The following is a 21,380-nucleotide window of genomic DNA, read 5'->3' on the forward strand; positions in this document are numbered from 1 at the left end:
TAATTAATGAAAAAGTTTTCATTTTTGGGTGAACTAACCCTTTAATGTTCATGTACGATGTTGGGTGAAATGTGTGTGTGTCCAGCAAGGATGTTCAGACTGCCCTGAGGGAGTGGTGAAACGTGTATAAGATGGAGTGTAACAATCATTATATAACAGCAGAGCTATGCAGTATAGTCCTAGATTTGCATCCTATCTGACAATATACTTCCATGCTATATGTTCTGTATCCTAAAGAGCATCGTTCAGTATAGTATAATATAAAACTACTAAACAAGAGTTGTTTTTATACATTTGGATTGATGTTTTTTTGTGATTTTATTGTCAATGTCATCTCCAGTAAAGACAAAACATGATGCTCATCATGTGGATCCTGCTTTGAATTAGCCTATGTCTCTCCCTCAATTTTCCTGTTTGCTCTACCAACAGTGTCAAAAACCCATAGATAACACAAAAATATTCTCTTTATTTAATTGCTTTTACTATATTAGTTACTTTATAAGTTAGTTTATAAGTTACTGTATAAATTACAAAGTTTAATGTTTCTTATTTTCTATATAGCCTATTGATGTCACAAATTTTACATAATAACGTGAACACAGACAAAGAGTTTGCAACATTTTGTTTAACACCTTCCATTCAAAATTATTCACTTGAACACATATGGGTTTATATAGAGACAGCTTAGGTCTAAATGCAGTCTTCGAGTATCTGCAAAAGACACCAAAAAGGCGTTAAAAGTATATAAATATGGGCTGCGCTTAGAGATGCAGATGCAAGCATTGGTGAACGGATGCGTGGCCTGCGTTTTAGTGTGCAAGGAGAGTTTACGGGGACGTTTCCGTAAACACACAGTGATATCAGACGGGCGTATCGCCACCGCTGCGCATGCGCACAGGGCTGGAGAATTGACATCGCGGAGCAGTACTGCAATATCCATCGATTCGCGACCGAAGATTTTCCATCTGCATTCTCGCAAGACTGGTATCACCTGTACATATTAATCCATAACAACTGTGTCATTAAAGCAATCATGTCCATGGGAAGTGACTTTGGGAACCCTTTACGGAAATTCAAACTTGTTTTTCTAGGGGAGCAAAGCGGTGAGTGTTTGGGTTTGCCACGACTGGGTTTAGACGAACCCATTAACCTTTCAACACATGTATGAAGTACATTAGTATGTTGTTGAGTCTTTTGCGTATCTGCTTGTTTGTGGTGTTATTTCAAACGATATTATTATCTCTATAATCGATTCCCTGTCAGACAAGTCGGTTGCATATGTTTAATTTTTGATTAGTCATAAAAATGTATAGCTATGCAGCGTCATTACACCACTAAACATCCATCTGTGAATATAACGTGATATACTCGTTATTTGAACAACTGTTATGATTGTCACTTGCATTTTCCATTGGAGGAAGAGGGTCTGATTATTGATCGCTTATTTTCTAGCGCAGTCTAAATCGCTCAAAACAAATAATATGAAATATTTCATTCGAAAGAAATGTAAATCGCTTAATTTGTCTAGATGTCCCAGTAAACATCCACTGATTTAATATGTCATGAAACAGAAAGGCGCAGAGGCTTTGCATTTCCCGTGTGTCTACAGGAGACACACCCAGGTTGGCAGTCAGTGTCTGTGGGATTCTTCAGCAGAGCAAAATAAAAACCTCACGCATCATTTTATGAGCAGTCATAAGATCAGACTATATAATGGGAATAGATATCTTGGTATATTCATTTGGCTGTATGATGGTGTTATCAGTGTCACTGTCACTGTCGGTGTTTGTGAAGACGTAATCAGACGGGCATTTGAGATCATGTCTGTCATTTGATGACTGGACATCCAAACATTGCAAAATATAACACTGAACATGGCGTCACCGTAAAGTTCACGTGTTCTTGAGATTTTTTTTTGGTCTTGAGCATGCATATATTTGCCATACATTATCTAGTAATGCTTATAGCTCCTGATACAGTGGTTATGTCTTCATCATTCACTGTTCGTATGGAGAAAATGGACAGCCAGTCAGGCAGAGGGCCCTATATACAGTATGGAAGAGCATTTAATCACAATTTTTAATTGCAGAAATTAAGACTAAATTCCCAAAGAGACAGCTGTCTGCATCTTATCTATGAGAATGAAATCATAAATCTATTGCAACCTGTATACGATGATAAATATTACCACACCTGCAGGAAAAATCTTTTTTTCCATGATGGTATGCCAATTTAATAATAATTTATTCACCTTTATGTTGTTAAACTTTTCTTTTTTCTGTGGAACACAAAAGGAGATGTTAGGAGGAATGACATTCTCAGTCACCACTCATCTTTTTTTCTATATAATGAAATTGAATAGTTAATGAAAAAATTAAGTCATGCAGGTTTTTTTAGCAACATGAGAGTGAGTAAATGCTAACATGTTTTGGGCGAAGTGTCCCTTTAATGTCAAAAGACCACTTGTCTTCTGCTGTCCATGGTCCTGAATCTAACTGCTGGTCAGATTTGGTTGATCTTGTTTCAAGATATAAGCAGAAAAAAACCCTCATCCTTCCAGAGAAGAATGGGACCATTATTCCCCCTCGTTCTATGAGCTTCAGAATAACTATTGGCATTGTGCTGTTTGATGATTTTAGTATCTCAGCTCAGCCTGACAAACAGGCCTGACCAGACCGGCCTGAAAAAAGCAGTCATGTAGTGAGTGTATGAAATACGTACTCAGGAATTTTGCTGTCATGCACTGCTGCATTTTCAAGCCATTTTTCATGTTGTTGTAACTCTAAATAACAGTGAAGTCCAAATTACAGTCATTCTCTGTGTAACCCTTAAGAAATGTACTGTCATTTGAAGGACAGAGGTTAAGACAGTGCTTTGTTTCAGCATATGTTGCAGTATGGTAGTGTAATTCAGTTAGTGAAAACACAGTGTATAGGGTTATGTCAGGACAAGAAAGTCATTAATTACTTCACTGTGTGTGATTCATCTAAATCTGAACATTATCCTGTTTTTGTTGGTTTATGTTACAGTTGGGAAAACATCGCTGATAACAAGGTTCATGTATGACAGTTTTGACAACACTTATCAGGTATACTATCTTTCTTTTTTTGTGCATACATTAATGTAGAAGTTTACAAAGTATTTTTCAGATGTTTATGTTATTTTGTATCTTACTTTGAATCTTATTGTCATTACAGGCAACTATTGGAATTGACTTTTTATCAAAAACTATGTATCTGGAGGACCGAACTGTAAGAAGCTTTGAAACTAACTATATTTAATATATATATACATATAACAGTGCAGTTTCTACAAGTATGTCTTTTTTTGCAGGTGAGGTTACAGCTATGGGACACTGCAGGGCAGGAGCGGTTCAGGAGTCTTATCCCGAGCTACATTAGAGACTCCACAGTGGCTGTGGTGGTGTATGATATCACAAGTGAGCCACACACATGCACTCATAAATGAAAACATGTAAAAGCAACTGCTTTTGTGTTGCCATGTTGAAAAAGGCATTGAACAAAACTGCTAGATGTTCCAATTAAACTGATATTTTTTCTTTTCTTGCTCCAGATATCAATTCATTCCAGCTAACCTCCAAGTGGATTGATGATGTCAGAACAGAGAGGGGAAGTGATGTCATTATCATGCTGGTCGGCAACAAAACAGACCTAGAGGAAAAGAGGTGGAGTCATTGATATTATTAACTAGGGCTGGGCATTGACACAAATTTCACGATGCGATTCAATTTCGATTCACACGCTTGTGATTCGATTCAGTTCGATTCGATATCAATTAATTCAGGCCTGTCAGGTACAGTACATGGCAAATTTCCTCAAGGAAAAAAATACATCAACAGGGGACCCCAGTTGATACAACACTATAATATTATAATATTAAAGGTTAAAATAAACTGATTTGTAGGCTACTTACATTTAAATTACGCATAAGGAAGTTTTTACTCTCTAGAGTTCCTTTTTTTAGCTGACTAATGAGTTTTGAATGGTTTTCTAAGGTAAATGTAAGATTACCTGACATTATTTACAAGCTGTTTTATTGACGTCTTTTGGTGGTTGAAACATGATTGAGCAATTGATTATATGTGATGATACGGATTTCGGTAAGTTGTACTGTTTCTTTTAACATTCCTTCTGATGTTCATGTTTATTACATGCTATAACTAGTAGTAAAGTGGAAAAAAGATGATCCGCTCATGTGCGCTTCGCGCTGCAACTGAGGTGCTACAGTGATTTGTCATGCCAAAACTGTATTTATTGTTTGAACTTCATATCAGAAGTAACAAAGCACAAAGGTTTTATATTGGATGTGAGGCGCGCTACAATGTTTTGTTCATCCATTAACTGAAAACAGCAGACTGAAAGATCGATTATTGGGATTTAAGAATCGATATCAGTTCTTCAAAATGAGAATCGATTAAAACTGAGAAATCATTATTTTTAACCCAGCCCTAATATTAACATTTTCATTAACATCAATATATTATTTTTTGTGTGCTGGAATTCTTCATTTGTAAATGTCACTACCGTATCCATTTTCATTTTTATTTTTTTTTTAAATGTATTCAATTAATTTATTAAAAATTATAATTTTACTTTAACACGTTACGATGGCATTTGCTCTGATAGGCAAATCACTATAGAGGAGGGGGAGCAGCGCGCCAAAGAGCTGAATGTGATGTTTATTGAGACTAGCGCAAAGACTGGCAGCAATGTTAAACAGGTGAGTCTCAGAGCGTTACAAAGGCAAATAGATTTGATCCAATAGAGTAATTTAATTGAGCTCATGCTCTGTAACATGACACATGGAAAGCTCTAAAAAGATTTGATTTAGCCACTGAATTGTTGCCCAAAGGGCTTTAGCTGTACCAGTCCCCTCTGGAAAAAAAAAATATCTTTGTCTGATTTCATTCTCTTTCTGTTTGGTTTATCAGTTGTTTCGGCGAGTGGCTGCTGCTTTGCCTGGAATGGAGAGCTTGGATGATAATAACAAAGAAGGAAGTATCCTTTAATGCGTGACATTTAAAGGTGATATGTGTTGTTTTTGAGGATGTGCCCCAGCTTAACATGCAGAGACAAAACGAATAATCTAAATGAGTAAGCCACTTTTAGGATGATTTCCCTGGAAAATATAAACTCTTGGCTCTGTGGTGCAATCAAAATGTTTGTTTAGGCATCCTGTCCATCTAAACGCTGCAAATTGACCAATGGCAGATGGAGAGAGAGACCCCGAAAACTGAAAACGATCATTATTTTTCCGTTTACTGTATGTTTCCACTAGTGAAACTAAAATTACACAATTCACTCAACTCAATTCAAGTCAGTCAACATGAAATTTCCTCATCTTATTGTGCATGTTTTGTAGGTGCACATGTATTCTAAAGAAAAAAAATGTCAATGTAATCTAAAGTCTAAAATGGAATAGCTTGTTCCATCTCTTTTTTTAATAGTTGACATCATCAAGCCTTATTTTCAACCCCTCTCTACCAACTGCCTGGATCTTTTTTCAGTAACACCAACATTTCATGATAAAATCAATATTCGCTATACATTTTTTTTCTTTTTGACTATGCGTTTTCACTACAAATACAATAGATGGAAGTAAAGATAGATTTAATAAGACACATTTAATAAGGGATAGCAATAATAGTTTATACTGAAAAAAAATTGGTGTAGGATTTACATTGAAACAATTTTCACTCAGAAATTGTTAGTAAATTTCACTTCACTAATTACAAAGAAATTGCAAATAACACATTCTATTAAATGTGAAATTTTGAAGTAAAAAGACTGAAATGGTATTTTGTACTCCAATAATTTTTGTTTTATTTACAACTTTGAAAAATAATTTTTACAGTGTGTATAGGAAAGCTACTTATCACCATTTTTTCTTTGATTTCCTTGACACACAACCCCCTCCCAGTGATCGACATTAAGCTGGACAAACAACCGGATCCTCCGGCCACTGAAAGCGGGTGCTCCTGTTAGTAGAAAGCGGTTCGGACCTTCATTAACACCACACGCTTGTTCTGTTGCTTCCTATGGGTCCACGTCCTGTTGAACTTTATGATCGGATATAGGCGTTTTACATCTATCTGATTGAGTCTAAAATTATACTCCTCAGTTGCAAGAACGAAAAAAAAAAATCTACACTGTCTGTTCAATTGCCAAAATAATATCATAGGTAATTCAAAGTGACTAGCTAACAGATTCATATAAGACAGGAAGTGGCATGTGTACCATCTTCGGACAAAAACATTCAGAGTGGATTATCAGTTGTTATGTTTTGTATTTTTGTACATTACAAAAAGCACTAAATGATGCCTTCACAAAAGATGAGTTTAAGATTCAAGACGGATGGCGGAGTAACTGTCTTTCGTCTATAGCATGCATGTGAGACAACTTTTAGAATCTGTCATGTCCTTTGGTCCATACACATCAATAGTAACGAAATGAAGAACTTAATGAAAAAAAAGACAAAAGAGAGAGGTCCTGTTCAAAGTCTTAGTGTGGGTCTGTGTATACATCCTACATGCTAATCCAGTACCAGCCTCCATGAGAGGTGCGCGTACTAACCTGGCTAACCTTTAAAGTGCCGTGGCACTGTTGCAAAGAACCAATGGATTTTTCTGCTAGCTTCATGTATACACTTTAGATCCGCCAGGCGGTACTGTATTGTATATAGTATTTATATTATTGTGAACATCCATCATTTAGACGTGGTTTATGTTCACCTGTACAAATGTGGTTTATTTTCTTTCTTCTTTTTTTAATATGACAAGGGCTTCACTCTTATTTTGTCGGTCTCACCTGTAGCCATACACTGGTAGTAAACTATTATTTATGATTTGGGCATTTTGCTGTTGCCTTATACCGTTTTACTCATTGATTAAGAGAAATTATATCTGAAATAATACTATTATTCCTGTTAAACCCCTTCAGATATTTTACACAAATATGTGGGTTGATTTTTAAATCTTTTTAAAATTATTATTATTCTTTTTTTTTACATTTTGCAGCCAACTAGAACTAAAAAGAATGAGATAAGTGTCATTCATTCGGTTAGGGCGAGAAAGGCGATTTTAAGGTGAGCCTTAGGAAACAACAGATTTTCATTTCAAATACATGCACTTTGTTATGGGTTCTGACATGGAAATGTGTGGTTCACCACATCATAAAGTGATGAAACAGACAAATGATTGTCGTATCCCTCATATATCTGTGTAGTAAAGCTCTTGTAGTCTCCCGCACGTGTCGAATGGATGTGTAGATTAAAACTCAAAATGTTGCAGATGAACACTTTCATCTCAGAGAATCCTGAAACGTGAAGACCTTTTTAAATCCGCGCTGAGAGAGAATGTACCCACCTGTAGTCCACTCACAGCATTCTGGTTATTGCAACAGTACGTTCAAGAAATGTGAGTTGTTTACAAAACTCTGGAAACAAAGTATCTTTAATATTTAATGTGTTTGTTTTTTGTTTTACATTTTGAATTGTTTACATAAATGCACTGATTAACACCACTGATTGTATAGAGATAATTTAGAATATATTAAGTATTTATAATATATTTATTGTTAGTGCTAGTTTCTTTCTGGTGCCAATAATTCTATTAATTCAAACAAAAATGGACATGAGGAATTACTGTGACTGAATTGTTGGTACTAGGCTTGACTTTATTTTTCGGATAATTGAAGGGCCCGCTGATATTAACTATGGGGAGGGACTGATGTTAATGAGTTTTGCATTAACAGGGCACAGAGTATGTCATCTTTCACATTTCTCAAGGCTCCGTTTCCTTTCGTTTGTTTTGTCATCTTTCACTTTTGTACACTAGTTGTGCCTTCTGTTATTGTGGCATCACAATGCAAAGCTTTCATTGTATGGCTACCTGAGAACACGTATGTTATTGAAGGGAGGTAAGAAGGGACTGATTTATGATGTTGATCTGTGATGACATTGTTGTATTCACACCATCTAGCCAATTCACAGTTGGTTGAGAAGAATTGCAGAACAGTCGAGTGCAAGCGGAAGGTTGTATGTAAGAACAGGAAGTTGCTGCTGATAGTGTGAGGGGATTGAATCTGTCAAAGTTGTTGCCGTAGGGTTGTGTAGAGCAGTGTAGTTGGCTCTTTATTCACTCTGTAAGGACATTTATGAGCATGACATCTGTCTGAAAAAAAAAAAAAATCAATAAAATTCATGTCTTAATACCATACTGTCTAGTGTCTACTGCTACAATGCTGAGTGTGATGTTAATTTTATACAGCAATTCAACTGCTGCATAAAAAGTGTGTACTTGTTCAATCAAGCAAAAAAAGTGGGAAGTTTTAATGAATTTCTGTTTTCATGGATCTAAATTCTCACTGTTTTTATGAAAATTTAAGACAAATTATATGTTCTAGGGTTCATTAAAAGCTGAAAGCAATTATAATTTGGAGCATAAGACGTTATTAATAATTCCCACACAACATTTCAAATGCTGCATTAATGGCTAATCCACATCTAGTACATTTATTGAGATGCAGAGAGACTGGGATTCCCCTTGGCATGGAAATTATAGTCCTCAGGAGAGACAGGTGACTAAAAGTAGATGGCTCACATGATCGAGAAATCGTTTCTTGCCCAACTGTGGACTTTCCAAGCCATACCGCACAAATGAGCGTAAATGTGAACAAACAAGGGGCAGGTATTTTTATCCAACCTACAAGGTGCAAGTTAGTGTTTTAACTGTAAATAGAAGTTCAATGTCACCACTTGTCACAGCAGGACTAAAGGTCTTATGAATCAATGGCCCCTAGAGGCCAAGAGCCATTTATCCACCACAAATAAGCCATGTCAATCACTGACAGACATCACACCAAATAAAAGGAAACCAGCAAGAAGATTACAGGTATCGCTAGTTCTCATCACCAGCATCTGTTGTAAGTACTATGTTAATTTTTTTTGTGTGTGTTTAATGTCAGGTAACAAAAAATCAATATGTACCATTATCTCTAAAGGTTGCATGATGACTGATAGTTTTGAATTATTTAGGATAGGGGTCTGTGACTCCCAGGGATCTGCGGCAGTACTCACAATTACGGTTTGATCTCTATTTTTTGTAAAAAATAAAAAGGTTAAACCAAAACCTAACATTTATTAATTTAATTTTACTTCAATCTCTAAATATTTCATTCCCTTTAAAAAAGTATGGTAACACTTTATGTTTACAGTGTCCCTGTTACACATCTTACGTGTACTTTATATAGTAAACAGTAAACTATGCATAATTACAAACAACTAACCCTAATTATGTAGGAAGTATATGTAGTTAATTAATAATACTCAGTATTTAAATGTATAATTACACTGTAACAAGGACATTTTAAAATTAATTATTGGTCAGTTTAAAATACAACACTCAAATTTATAATATGCAGCCTTCTCCATCTCTTTATCCAATAAGGGGTCCTCCCTGATTTGTTTAAAAACTATTTATGTACGCGATCTATAATATCTAAAGAAATATATTGTGCTCTCTGAACATCAGGGCTGGAAGTTCAGTGTGAGTTTAGTTGTGATCTGTACTGCAGGACTCCAGTACTCCTTGTGGAAGCATGTCTAGGGTGGAAGGTTACGGAGAGACTGACCTGCGCTCACAGCTACGAGCCTGTAGGACTGAGATTGCCATGGCAATCCATGATCCCTTCCCACTGCTGTATGGGCTGGCGGATCACGACATCATCTCTGAAGAGATTCTGAGGGTGAACATTTTCATACAAAAGCACTATTTCAAGTCAACATGCATATTGTGAAGAATATCTTCATGTTCTAATCAGATGATTGTACAGTTATAGTTAGTTCCTGAAATGCTAAAACAACAAACTAATACTATCACCGACTTATAAGGAGACTTTAGAGCGAAAGAAAAAGGATGGGATCCACAAAGCTGTCTACTCACTGCTCACTTTGCTGCTGGACCAAGACGCTACTGTCCTCCAGGCCTTCTGGAGCAATCTCTGTAAAGAGTATAATAAGGAGTGTTACCCAAAACTGGAAACTCTGTTTATGAACCTCCCCAAAGGTACAGTGCACAGGCCTGGCAAAACATACAGTAAGTGGTTTGGAGGATAATCACAGTTTAAGTGATGATAATCTCATTTGGCAGGGTTAAAGCAGGTGGCCAGACATGCTGGGAACCCCAGGCTTGAGCTGCAGGTACGCAGCCATTCAGGAAGAAAGAGAGGGCTGGCTGAAAAACACCTAACCCACCGGTCCCATCACCACACCAAGAAAGCCATAACATCCAGCTCAGGTAATGGACACCGGCACACGAAGAAACTTATAATTCAGGTCATATCAAAATTGTGCAAAGAGGCAAGTCATTCCTGGCACTTCTTCCTACAACTGTGTAATGTGATAGTCGATGCAGTTTTCGTTTCGTTTAATGGTTAATTATTATTTATTATAAAGCCTACTTCCGTTTCACTGTATTAGGCCTACTACTTACAGGCCCAATATAGCGTTGAGTGCGATTTATGACGTTCGAATCAATTAACCAGTTCAAGTAAATGATTAATAATTTTGTCACTTACGGTGATGAACTGAATTATGTACCATGTCAAGACCATTCGTCTTACACAATGGGTTTAAAATCACCTTATCTCTGTTTTGTGAATAAGAGGCTGTTCTTTGTTGTCCTTCAGCAAAAATTGCTGCGCGTTTGACGCAGATTCCCTGTTCTCACGCTGCTACTCGAAAACTTCCCGAGCAAACAAGAAATGTTCACGTAAGGCTTACTTAATTCATTATTAATAATTAATTAATTAATTAATGGATATAATAAATATCTCATAAAATGGTAAAACTCTTTGTTAGTGTTGTGTCGACAGATCAGGCTTTTGTAAGAGAAAAAATTGCACGTACGCGCGCAAACAAAACCTCCTCGTTTCTAGTTATCACGTGACGTTTTGCGTTCAAAACGGCAAATGACGTTCCGTTTGGACTAGTTTCCACCACTATTTGAAGACTTTGAGAGGGAATTTTTTTATTTTATTTTATTTTATTTTATTTTGTTTTGTTTTGTTTTGCTTTGTGGTATGTTAAGCAACACCTTTTCTGCGTAAAATTCAACAATTCAACAAGATTTTCAACAACTCTACATCTACAAAATGGTGAATAAAGAAAGTGCATCGGTTGTGTATTTTGTTTTATTTAATTTATGAATGTGCTCTAAATTTAATCGTTATATATATATATATATATATATATATATATATATATATATATATATATATATAATTATTATTTTATTATTATTTTTTTTAATCGTAATTGTACATTGCTATGGTATTTTGTACATGCAACTTAAATAGTTTTATTGTAAATAAAATAAATAATTTCATTAATTTGAACAAATTTACCATTAATACAGATGCTGCATCCATGGTGTCTTAAAGTCTCCATAAAATCAGAATTGACAATTCTTATTTTTTATTGCAGTATTTATTATAAATTATTTATCCGTGCACATCATTATTTTTTTAATAAATGTTCCTTTGTAATTTTTTAATGAAAATCTCCTCATCTCTTCTCTTCTCTGATGATGTGTTTACTGGTGCAAGGGCGGGACAAACAATAGCAAACCACAACCATCCAATCAATTCTCAATGGACAAAATCCCACCCTACATTTTTTCTTGTGTGAGAAGCCATTTCACTAGGATATATGTCACAATAGGGAAGAAAAGACTATTGCAACTTTTGTTTCATGGTGACTTTAAAAAATCCAGAGTTTAACACTCTTTCCAACTTTCTTACAACTTTCCAACTCGTAAATATTATCTTTCCGACATGACTTTATTAACACAACCAATAAATCTGACACGTGCCAGTTTGAACGGGCATGATTCGATGCTTACAGTCCTGATAACTCAATATCTAAACCGTTCCAGGAAGCAAAGGCAAGCCGATGAGGAAGACAGATGGTGCAGCACTTTCTCAGGTCTCAGTGGGAAACGGTAATCACATGATGCTTGTCTAAAATGTGTTATTAGATGACTATATATTTCAGTAGATTAATGAAATTGCCCATGAATAAATATGACTCTCAAAACGCAGGGGTCCAGGCCGTATCTACCTCAGTCCAGAGGGCCGTGGCTGTATCTGCCAGTGAGCATCCCACTGGCTGCGGGACAGTGGAGGGGATTCTGATCCAGCAGGTCATTGAGTCTGGTGAGCTCAGCACACTAAAACAGTATTGCCAGACTGTGATGAAAGCCTTTACTTAGCTAATGCTTTAGCTCTTAACGTGTTTTGATAGTGTAACCTTGCGATGTAAACACTTTGGCGGTTCACTTTGGCAGCACAGATGTCTCAGTTGCGCTTTCCTCCAGGAGGTGCCAAAAAATGCATCAAGGTTGGAGGAGAATTCTACTCATCTGGCAAACTGGATGAGACAGCTGGAGTGCAAAAGACACAGACTGCACAAAACTATAGTCACCAGCAGGGAGAGCCAAGCACCAGAGTCATGGATGTAAGTGACCAACATTCATGGAAAAGTACAGACACTGAAGATACAAAAATCCTATATGAAAAATATTATGTAGGCATAAGTTGTAAATGTTAACCTGGTACAGCAGGTAATTCAGTATTCATCACGTTTATGATGCATATTTTCAGATAGAGCATAATGATGATGAGTGTGCAGTGTGTAAAGATGGTGGGGAGCTCATCTGCTGTGATGGGTGTCCTCGTGCCTTCCACCTCACCTGCCTGGTCCCACCCCTCACCTCCATACCCAGGTACAGAGCAGTCATGTGACACACAGGCCACTGACCCTACCAAACCTAGAGTTGATTTCATCATTAGTCTTTATCTGTCAAGCTTTAGTCAGTGCTGATAAACTGCATGGTGGAATACAAAAAAAAAATGTGAGACTGTGTACAATCAATACGATTCAACAGTCTAAAAACACTAGTGAAAATGTCTAATTTGATACATTTTTTAATTACAAATGATAGCATTAGCATAATAATTTAAGTGAAATATTAATTTAAAAAATGAATTTCATGTAAAAAATTATTGACCTAAAATAGAGCAGAATCTGAAATAATTGTTATTTATTTTACATCATTATGTTTCTTATTTTTAAATGTCACAAAATCCTTAAAACTGTATATTTCCAGGTTTAATTGAGATTTTAAATTTCAGTTTCAGACTGAATTGGTTTCAGACTTTTAGACTCTGCATCAATATTTCTCACCCAGGGGGCCAGAACCCACCAGGGGGCCTCAGCAAACTTCAAAAGGGAGCAGCAGGATTAAATTAAACTCTATTATATAGTGAATATATTATTATTTATACAATTAATGTTAATAATAAATCTATAATATTACCCTATTAATAAATCCCTAAAATGTTATGTAATTTTAAGGAAGTAATTGTTATTGAAATATATTATTATTGATACATTTAATATTAATAGCATTATATTAATAATATATCACAATAATCTAACTTAATAAAAATACATAAAAATAAGAAATCATATTTCTTTTTAAATTTTATTCCCCTAAATAATTTTTGTTTGTTTCCCAGTTTGTTTATTTAAAAAAAAAACTGGGCATCTCTCACTAGTTTTAGAAATGTGTTTGTTTGCAGTGGTTCATGGCGCTGTCAGCTATGCCAAAGCAACAGAGCGAAAGACAGGACATACACCCCCCTGCAGGTAAAACATGACAAGTTTCTCGTTAAATTTATTGAAAACAAAATTTTCCCATTTGCAATAACTAATTCACTTACATTACAGTTAGTCACACACAGTGCTCATAAATGAGTACACCCCCTTTGAAAAGACATTAAAAACATTTTACATTAAAAACATAAAACATTAAAAACATTTTAAACAATATCTCAATGAACACAAAAACAATTTCCAAAATGTTGACAAGACTAAGTTTTATATAACATTTGTTTAACTTATAACATGAAAGTAAGGTTAATAATATAACTTTGAGAACAAAAAAATGAGTACACTCCACTGAAAGACTCTGGAGCAAAGTTAAATTTTAGACTACAAATGTCTAATTTAACAAGAATTCGACCACAGGTGAGTCTAATTATTCATTACACAGGTGTCCAGCAGACACTATAAAACTATAAAAGGGTGTTAAAACCCCTTCCCATTTCATGCTGTCAGCAGTGGCACCACATGGAAGAGAAATGTCACAAGACCTGAGAAAGAAAATCATTTCTTTATACCAGAAAGGTGAAGGCTACAAGAAGATCAGCAAAGCTTTACTTATCAGTCAATATACTGTAGCAACAGTGGTACAAAAATTTAAAAAAGATGGAACTGCAACCATCTCACAGAGACGTCCAGGTCGTCTACGGAAGTTAACACCTCAACAGGAGCGTCTTCTGATGAGAGGGGTTGAAGAAAATCGGCATGCAAGTTCACTGCAGTTATCTAAAGAAGTAGAAAGCCAAACTGTGACTATTTCCCATGACACAATACGGCGTACACTGCAGAGGAATGGCATGCATGTGTTGCGTCCATGAAAGAAGCCTTTCCTAAAGCCCAGGCACAGAAAAGCCCGCCTAGAGTTTGCCAGGGCCCATGCTGACAAAGATGAAGACTACTGGGACTCTATACTCTGGAGTGATGAGACCAAGATAAATGTTTTTGGAACTGATGGCTTCAAAACTGTATGGCGTCGCAAAGGGGAGGAATACAAAGAAAAATGCATGGTGCCTACAGTGAAACATGGTGGTGGCAGTGTCCTTATGTGGGGCTGCATGAGTGCTGCTGGTGTCGGGGAGCTGCATTTCATGGATGGCATCATGAATTCACAGATGTACTGCTCTATACTGAAAGAGAAGATGCTACCATCACTCCGTGCCCTTGGTCGTCGTGCACTTTTCCAACATGACAATGATCCTAAACACACATCTAAGGCCACTGTTGGATTTCTGAAGAAGAACAGGGTGAAAGTGATTCAGTGGCTCCTGATCTGAACCCAATCGAACACCTATGGGGAATTCTGAAGAGACAAGTTGAGCATCGCTCTCCATCCAGCATCCAGTCTCTAAAAGAGGTCATTCTTGAAGAATGGAAAAAGATTGATGTTGCAAAATGTCGCCAACTTGTTCATTCCATGCCTAGAAGACTTGGTGCTGTCATTTAAAAAATCACGGAGGCCATACAAAGTATTAGATGTAGTAGTTTTTGTTGTGGGGTGTACTCATTTTTGCATCTCCCTAATTTGAGAAAAACTGAAAAATGTGTAATCTAAGTTATATTATTAACCTTACTTTCATGTTATAAGTTAAACAGATGTTATATTAAACTTAGTCTCGTCAACATTTTGGAAATTGTTTTTGTGTTCATTGAGATATTGTTTAAAATGTTACTTTTCAAAGGGGGTGTACTCATTTACGCTGAGCACTGTACATACAAAATGATGAGCAGTGATGGGAGATTATTATTAGTAGTCATGGCTGTAGTAACTTCTCTGCTCCTATTTTAGCCCACAGTTCACCCTCCAGTGACCGAGACAAGCTCCAGCTCTGCTGTGGACTTCTCCTTCTTCTCCTCTCTGTCCTCCACCTCACTCTCCACAGTCACAGGAGGCAAAAGCGCTCCACCAATGGGCCTCCAGGTAACACTCCTATGTGACTCAATGAGAGACACACTGACATGGGAGCAAAACGTTTGAGGCCTATTCATACCAAGGACGATAACTGTAATGATTAAGTTTTAATAATCATTCTAATTCTATGAGATCATGGAAGTCCATCAACTATAACGATAATGATAGTTGGAATAACTTTCAGAATTATTTTTTTCCCAGCTGATGAACGATAAATTTTTTGCCAGCCAAACAGAATCCACCTGATTTTAAAGACCATAAGCATTTAAATGCGGCAGATGACAATTAAAGGGTTAGTTCACCCAAAAATGAAAATTCTGTCATTAATTACTCACCCTCATGTCGTTCCAAACCAGTAAGACTTTCGTTCATTTTCAGAACACAAATTAAGATATTTTTGATGAAATCTGAGAGCTTTCTGTCCCTCTAGACAGCTGTGTGACTACCACTTTGAAGCTTCAAAATATTCATAAAGAAATCATAAAACTAATCCATATGACTTGAACAGTTTAGTCCTAATTTTCTGAAGAGACTCGATCACTTTATATGATGAAAAGATATCATGTAGGCTTTTTTTACCGAATATGAACAAAAGTCTTACGGGTTTGGAACGATATGAGGGTGAGTAATTAAAGGGTTAGTTCACCCAAAAATGAAAATTATGTCATTTATTACTCACCCTCATGTCGTCCCACATCCGTAAGACCTTCGTTGATCTTCAGAACACAAATTAAGATGTTTTTGATAAAATCCGATGGCTCAGTGAGGCCTCTATGGACAGCAATAACACTCCCTTTTTCAATGCCCAGAAAGCTACTAAAAACATATTTAAAACAGTTTACGTTACTACAGTGTTTCAACCTTAATATTATAAAGCGACCAGAATACTTTTTGTGCGCCAAAAATAACAAAATAGCGACTTTATTCCACAATATCCAGTAAAGGGTGATTTCAAAACACTGATTCAGGAAGCTTCGAATCTTTACGAATCATTTGTTTAGAATCAGTGGTTCAGAGCGCCAAAATCACATGATTTCAGTAAACGAGGCTTCATTACATCAGAAGTGTTTTGAAACTTCAATAGTTCACGTGACTCTGGCAGTTTGATACGTGCTCCGAATCACTGTTTCAAAACCTATGATCCATAAACAATCGAAGCTTTATGAAGCAGTATTTTGAAATCACCCTTCACTGGATATTGTGGAATAAAGTCACTATTTTGTTATTTTTGGCGCACAAAAGTATTCTTGTCGCTTTATAATATTAAGGTTGAAACACTGTAGTCACATGAACTGTTTTAAATACGTTTTTAGTAGCTTTCTGGGCACTGAAAAAGGGAGTGTTATTGCTGTCTATGGAGGCCTCACTGAGCCATCGGATTTGATAAAAAATATCTTAATTTGTGTTCCGAAGATCAGCAAAGGTCTTACAGGTGTGGAACAACATGAGGGTGAGTAATTAATAATATAATTTTCATTTTTGGGTGAACTAACCCTTTAATGACAGAATTTAAATTTTTGGGTGAACTAACCCTTTAATATAGTCATATAGTCATTATTAGAGTCATTCTAATATAGTCATTACAGTTATCTTTATAGCTATTGTTCTTGGTATGAACAAGCTTTAACTCTAAGAGAATAGCACAGTGCAATCTTACAATAAACTTTATCAACTTTAAAAAATTAAAGACCTTATTTACACACTCTCATTTCATTCCAATCATTTGAATCATATATATCTCTGATGAGTGGCAGGATGATGGTAATTTTCAGCTATTTTTATATTCAATCTTTGTTAGTCTTCTGATGGTCAAATGGTTGGGATCAGGATGGCTTGTGGAATTTGCCATCTCGTCCAGGGAGAGCTGATCACCTGCCCTCAGTGCCTGCAGAGTTATCATGCTCTCTGCAACTTCTCAAAGTACTGATGTTATTGTACTGTTATTTATAATAGAATAACTGTGAATTCTATCACGCATTGAAGCTCAGTCTCTTTCTCTCTCTTCCCCTAATCGCCTTTTCAGTGGAAAGACAAGATGTAGGAATTGCTCCAGGTCTTGGGGCCCTGAAAGCGAAACATCATCAAGGAGTCTTCAGGTATATTATATACACTAAAATAACACTTTTGGGCCTCCTAACCTAACAGATGTTATTAGTCTTTTTTATTCCCACAGGTGAGTCAACACATGAGTGACCAGGGCTTAACACCATCAGAGCAGCTGTTCAACAGAGATGAAATGGACTCTATAATGGGGGAGGTAACGTCATGCTTCTTAACAGTATACAAAAAATAATAATACATGCAATTGAAACTGTATATACCTGAACCCCCAGATGAGATACCTAACAGTATATTTGTCTTGATGAATTCAGAGCCCTATAGATGGGATCCTGCAGTGGGCTTTCCACAACATTTCACGTCCTCTTTCTGAGTCTCAAGGCTATTTCCAGTGATTCAGTGAGTCAGATTAATCTCTGCTGTGCCCAAATCTCAGTATCAGCTTCCTCCTCAGCGTTAGATGGACTGACGTGAAGAATAAAACACAGAGTTTTGATAATGTGAAGAAAATCAATGTATTTTTTTATCCTTTTTTCTTTCTTTCTCAGTATATTATTTTTTTAGATCTCAAATGCTTGTTGCTACTACAGGGTGTCCGCCAATTCTTATTTGATGTCAAACTAATTTTTGTGAAGAAAAAAAACCAAAAAAAAAACCATATAAAATACATTGAACTAACTTCAACCAAAGCTAAAATTAAGAAGATAATGTTTGACTTCCTACATTAAAATGAAACTTCCTACATTAAAATGTATTAAGTAAAATAAAAATTACTGTACATCAATAATGATTATTTTAAAGGCATTGCATTGTAAGTATCATGCAATATTTATATACATGGCTATGGTACACGGATGTAAATATCAGATGAAAAACATGCAGACGAAAATTAGGCTGTGATGGATAGACTTACAGTCTTGACAATGGCATCCACAATATAAATACATCATATTTTTCAACTCATAACTTTCTGTTTCATGGAGATTTTGTCTACAGAAAGACTTTTAGTAAGATGTTTCATCAGTTAAACAGCTGTTGTATTGTTAAACAACAGTACAATGCATTGAACGCACATCATACTTATGTCTCTCACAGCCTTTATTTTCACTCATCAGAAATTAAATAAGGCACAACCCTGAATAAGGTCTATAGAGGTCCTTGGCCTGAAAAATGTTAAAGACCTCTGGTCTAGATAATAATGAAACTCACATTTTGATGAAGTATGTATTGTTCTGTAATGTTAACATTTATGTGATAACCTCCAGATATGAGACAATGGCTCAAACATAAATAAATGGATTTCTATTTGTATCAGAGCAAACATGGAAAACATGTACCTATCTCTCCATCACTCTCTTCTATGTTTGTGTGTGTGTGTGTGTGTGTGTCTAAGTGCCCCTATGTGGGCCTTCTGTGCTCTTCAGAGAATGGTTTTGACACATCCCATGGAATGCATGGTCCGGAGCCAGCACTGTCAGTTTGGCCTCCTCAGGAGACAAAAGAGAGTGGGAAAGTGAGAGAGGAAGAGAAGGAGAAAGAAAAAGAGCACTTGGAATGTTAATGAGAACCATGTGGGACTCCTGGAAATGTGCTGTTGCTAATGTCAAAGCATAACGTATGTCAACACAGAGCAAAGCTTCTCGTTTGCTTTCATAAGGCTTCGTACAAAAACAGTGAAGTGATCCGTGCAGTGGGAATTTATCAGAAGTCTCAGTTTATCGATGTTTTCTTCCACCTCAGTCTTTAAAGTGTCTGAATGCTCGCTCTCAGGCAGATGGTGTTGTGACAGGCCAGGGGCCAGACGTTGTTGGAATGTTGCAGGGTTGCTATGGATACTTGTTCTTTAAGGCCCAACAAATAAGGAGCGGGGAATGTATTACGGTGGACCCTAAATCTCAGTAGAGCATGAAAGAAAATGTTTTTATATGAAAAGACATTTGGCAATGCAGACAGCATGTATCAATGAGACAGACTGCAGGATACTCTGAAGGCTGGTTCTGTTTTATCTCCTGCAGTGCCAGGATACTTCATGTTTATGATGTGTTAGTCTAAGCGTTCAGTCTTGCTTTATATATCAAAGACATTCTATATCCTTCATGTCCTATATCATTGATTTGTAAAGTCTGAAACTGGTGCCAAAGTTCTACCTAAAAGCAATACAGTGGATGTATTAAGGAAATAAAGAAGGGCACAATAAGTTGACAAATAACCTTAAAATATAGTATAGCTTCCATCCCAATGACAAGATAATTTAAATTAAATTAGTACAATATTTTACTTCTGAAATATATTTGTGAAATGTTTAGTGGGTGATAGAATTTAAAGCCAAAGTGCGTAATAATTTGTATTTTTTGTTAAAATACTTTAAAGGTTAGTTCACCCAAAAATGACATTTCTGTCATTAATTACTCACCCTCATGTTGTTCCAAACCTGTAAGACCTTCATTCATCTTTGGAACACAAGTTAAGATATTTTTGATGAAATCCACCCAGACAGCAACATTGTGTGGCCCAGATCCGGCCCACATCTGATAAATGTGGATTACACACGGACCAGATGTGGGCCGGATCTAGGCCGACACTATGTTGCTGTCTGGGCATGAGCTTTTTGGCCTCCGATAGACAGCAACATTATTACCACTTTCAAGGCCCAGAAAGGTAAAGACATCATTAAAATAGTCCATGTGACTACAGTGGTTCAACCTTAATGTTATGAAGTGATGAGAATATTTTTTTGCGCAAAAAACAAACAAATAAAGACTTCATTCAACAATTTCTTCTCTTCCCTCTCAGTCTTCTACGCTGTTGACATTGTAGATGCAGTGTAGTTAATGTTAATTCCCCTCTCTCTTTCAACAACATCTCTTTTCTCTGATGCTCCAACTTGCCTCAACACAACTGCCTGGAAGTTTCTAGTATGCCTAAGACATTGGTTAGCTGGTTCAGGTGTGTTTAATGGGGATTGGAGCTAAATTCTGCAGGACAGTGGCCCTCCAGGAGCAGGACTGGACACCCCTGCACTATGCCACACATTTTTGTAAATACACATTGTTCATTTTCAACTACAACTACAAATTCCAATTACCATTCAGCCACAGACAGTCTTATCGGCAACCCCTTCCAGATTCACAACAGGAGCGTTTGGGCAAAGTCACTGGGAGGCGAGCCTGCAACCTTTAGCCAAAAAAGCGTAACGGCTAATGCTAACGCTCCGCAGGAAAGGAGACCAGAGGCCGTTTTTTGAATAGATGTCAATGGATGAGAGGCTTCACTATGCTGATTAAACAGCTTTTGTGGGGAAATAGCTAATCATTTAACTAATCGACAGCCTGTTTGCTAATCTATAGCATGTTTTGCAATAAAAAATACTTTCGTTGGGAACTATATGTAGATTTTAGCTTGATAAAAATGTATTTTTTAAGAGAAGGCAGACTAGGGAATGTTGCGACTGATGTCACTGCCATTACACTATAGGCTGAGAGGTGCCGCATGTGATTAAGTTAGCCGTTACGCTTTCTCCAATGGTAAGAGATACAGACCCTCTTACCTCCCTATAATATACAATCTCTGGTTTGGACGTGAGAAGGGATCACTGTTGGCAACAGTGATGGGATACACCTGATGCTCATTTTTCCCCATCGCTGCAACCATAAATTCAGCTTCAAGTCTT

The 21,380-nt window shown here is 36.5% G+C and overlaps 2 protein-coding genes and 1 long non-coding RNA gene across 9 annotated transcripts; 2 read left to right on the forward strand and 1 right to left on the reverse strand.

The window, feature by feature from the left end:
- The first annotated feature begins 882 nt into the window (after window positions 1-882).
- Window positions 883-8,234, forward strand: LOC127502224 (ras-related protein Rab-6B-like). The gene is made up of 8 exons (XM_051874979.1): window positions 883-1,103; window positions 3,030-3,088; window positions 3,198-3,251; window positions 3,334-3,439; window positions 3,574-3,685; window positions 4,647-4,740; window positions 4,952-5,018; window positions 5,941-8,234. Exons 1-8 carry the CDS (start codon window positions 1,034-1,036, stop codon window positions 6,003-6,005), a joined length of 627 nt encoding a protein of 208 aa, XP_051730939.1. The 5' UTR covers window positions 883-1,033; the 3' UTR covers window positions 6,006-8,234.
- Window positions 7,962-9,758, reverse strand: LOC127502225 (uncharacterized). The gene is made up of 2 exons (XR_007926797.1): window positions 9,651-9,758; window positions 7,962-8,191 (listed from the first exon to the last, which is right to left on the reverse strand). It is a non-coding gene; the product is annotated as an uncharacterized LOC127502225 (long non-coding RNA).
- On the forward strand, window positions 8,625-19,051 carry LOC127502208 (autoimmune regulator-like). Of its 7 annotated transcripts, XM_051874944.1 has the most exons (15): window positions 8,625-8,942; window positions 9,055-9,103; window positions 9,594-9,764; window positions 9,910-10,084; window positions 10,169-10,315; window positions 11,954-12,019; window positions 12,120-12,233; window positions 12,365-12,534; window positions 12,681-12,802; window positions 13,662-13,728; window positions 15,530-15,661; window positions 17,451-17,572; window positions 17,676-17,748; window positions 17,826-17,909; window positions 18,025-19,051. In XM_051874944.1, the coding sequence occupies exons 3-15, from the start codon at window positions 9,618-9,620 to the stop codon at window positions 18,103-18,105; spliced, it is 1,500 nt and encodes a 499-aa protein (XP_051730904.1). In that variant the 5' UTR covers window positions 8,625-8,942; window positions 9,055-9,103; window positions 9,594-9,617; the 3' UTR covers window positions 18,106-19,051. The 7 variants fall into 7 exon arrangements, with proteins under 7 accessions (XP_051730904.1, XP_051730895.1, XP_051730866.1 ...); XM_051874935.1 differs by lacking the exon at window positions 9,055-9,103; XM_051874906.1 differs by lacking the exon at window positions 9,055-9,103 and having other exon boundaries at window positions 8,625-8,911.
- Window positions 19,052-21,380: the final 2,329 nt, after the last annotated feature.

Source organism: Ctenopharyngodon idella, chromosome 2 (assembly GCF_019924925.1).
Source record: "Ctenopharyngodon idella isolate HZGC_01 chromosome 2, HZGC01, whole genome shotgun sequence".
Taxonomy (NCBI): Eukaryota; Metazoa; Chordata; class Actinopteri; order Cypriniformes; family Xenocyprididae; genus Ctenopharyngodon; species Ctenopharyngodon idella.

Bases quoted from the DNA above. Each gene is read 5' to 3' on its own strand.
- LOC127502224 (XM_051874979.1), top strand. From the start codon at position 1,034: ATGTCCATGGGAAGTGACTTTGGGAACCCTTTACGGAAATTCAAACTT. The intron at 3,089-3,197 runs GTATACTATCTT...TTGTCATTACAG, and splicing joins GTTTTGACAACACTTATCAG to GCAACTATTGGAATTGACTT. The intron at 3,686-4,646 runs GTGGAGTCATTG...TTGCTCTGATAG, and splicing joins ACAGACCTAGAGGAAAAGAG to GCAAATCACTATAGAGGAGG.
- LOC127502208 (XM_051874906.1), top strand. From the start codon at position 8,801: ATGAATCAATGGCCCCTAGAGGCCAAGAGCCATTTATCCACCACAAAT. The intron at 8,912-9,593 runs GTATCGCTAGTT...TCTGTACTGCAG, and splicing joins AACCAGCAAGAAGATTACAG to GACTCCAGTACTCCTTGTGG. The intron at 10,085-10,168 runs GTACAGTGCACA...CTCATTTGGCAG, and splicing joins GTTTATGAACCTCCCCAAAG to GGTTAAAGCAGGTGGCCAGA.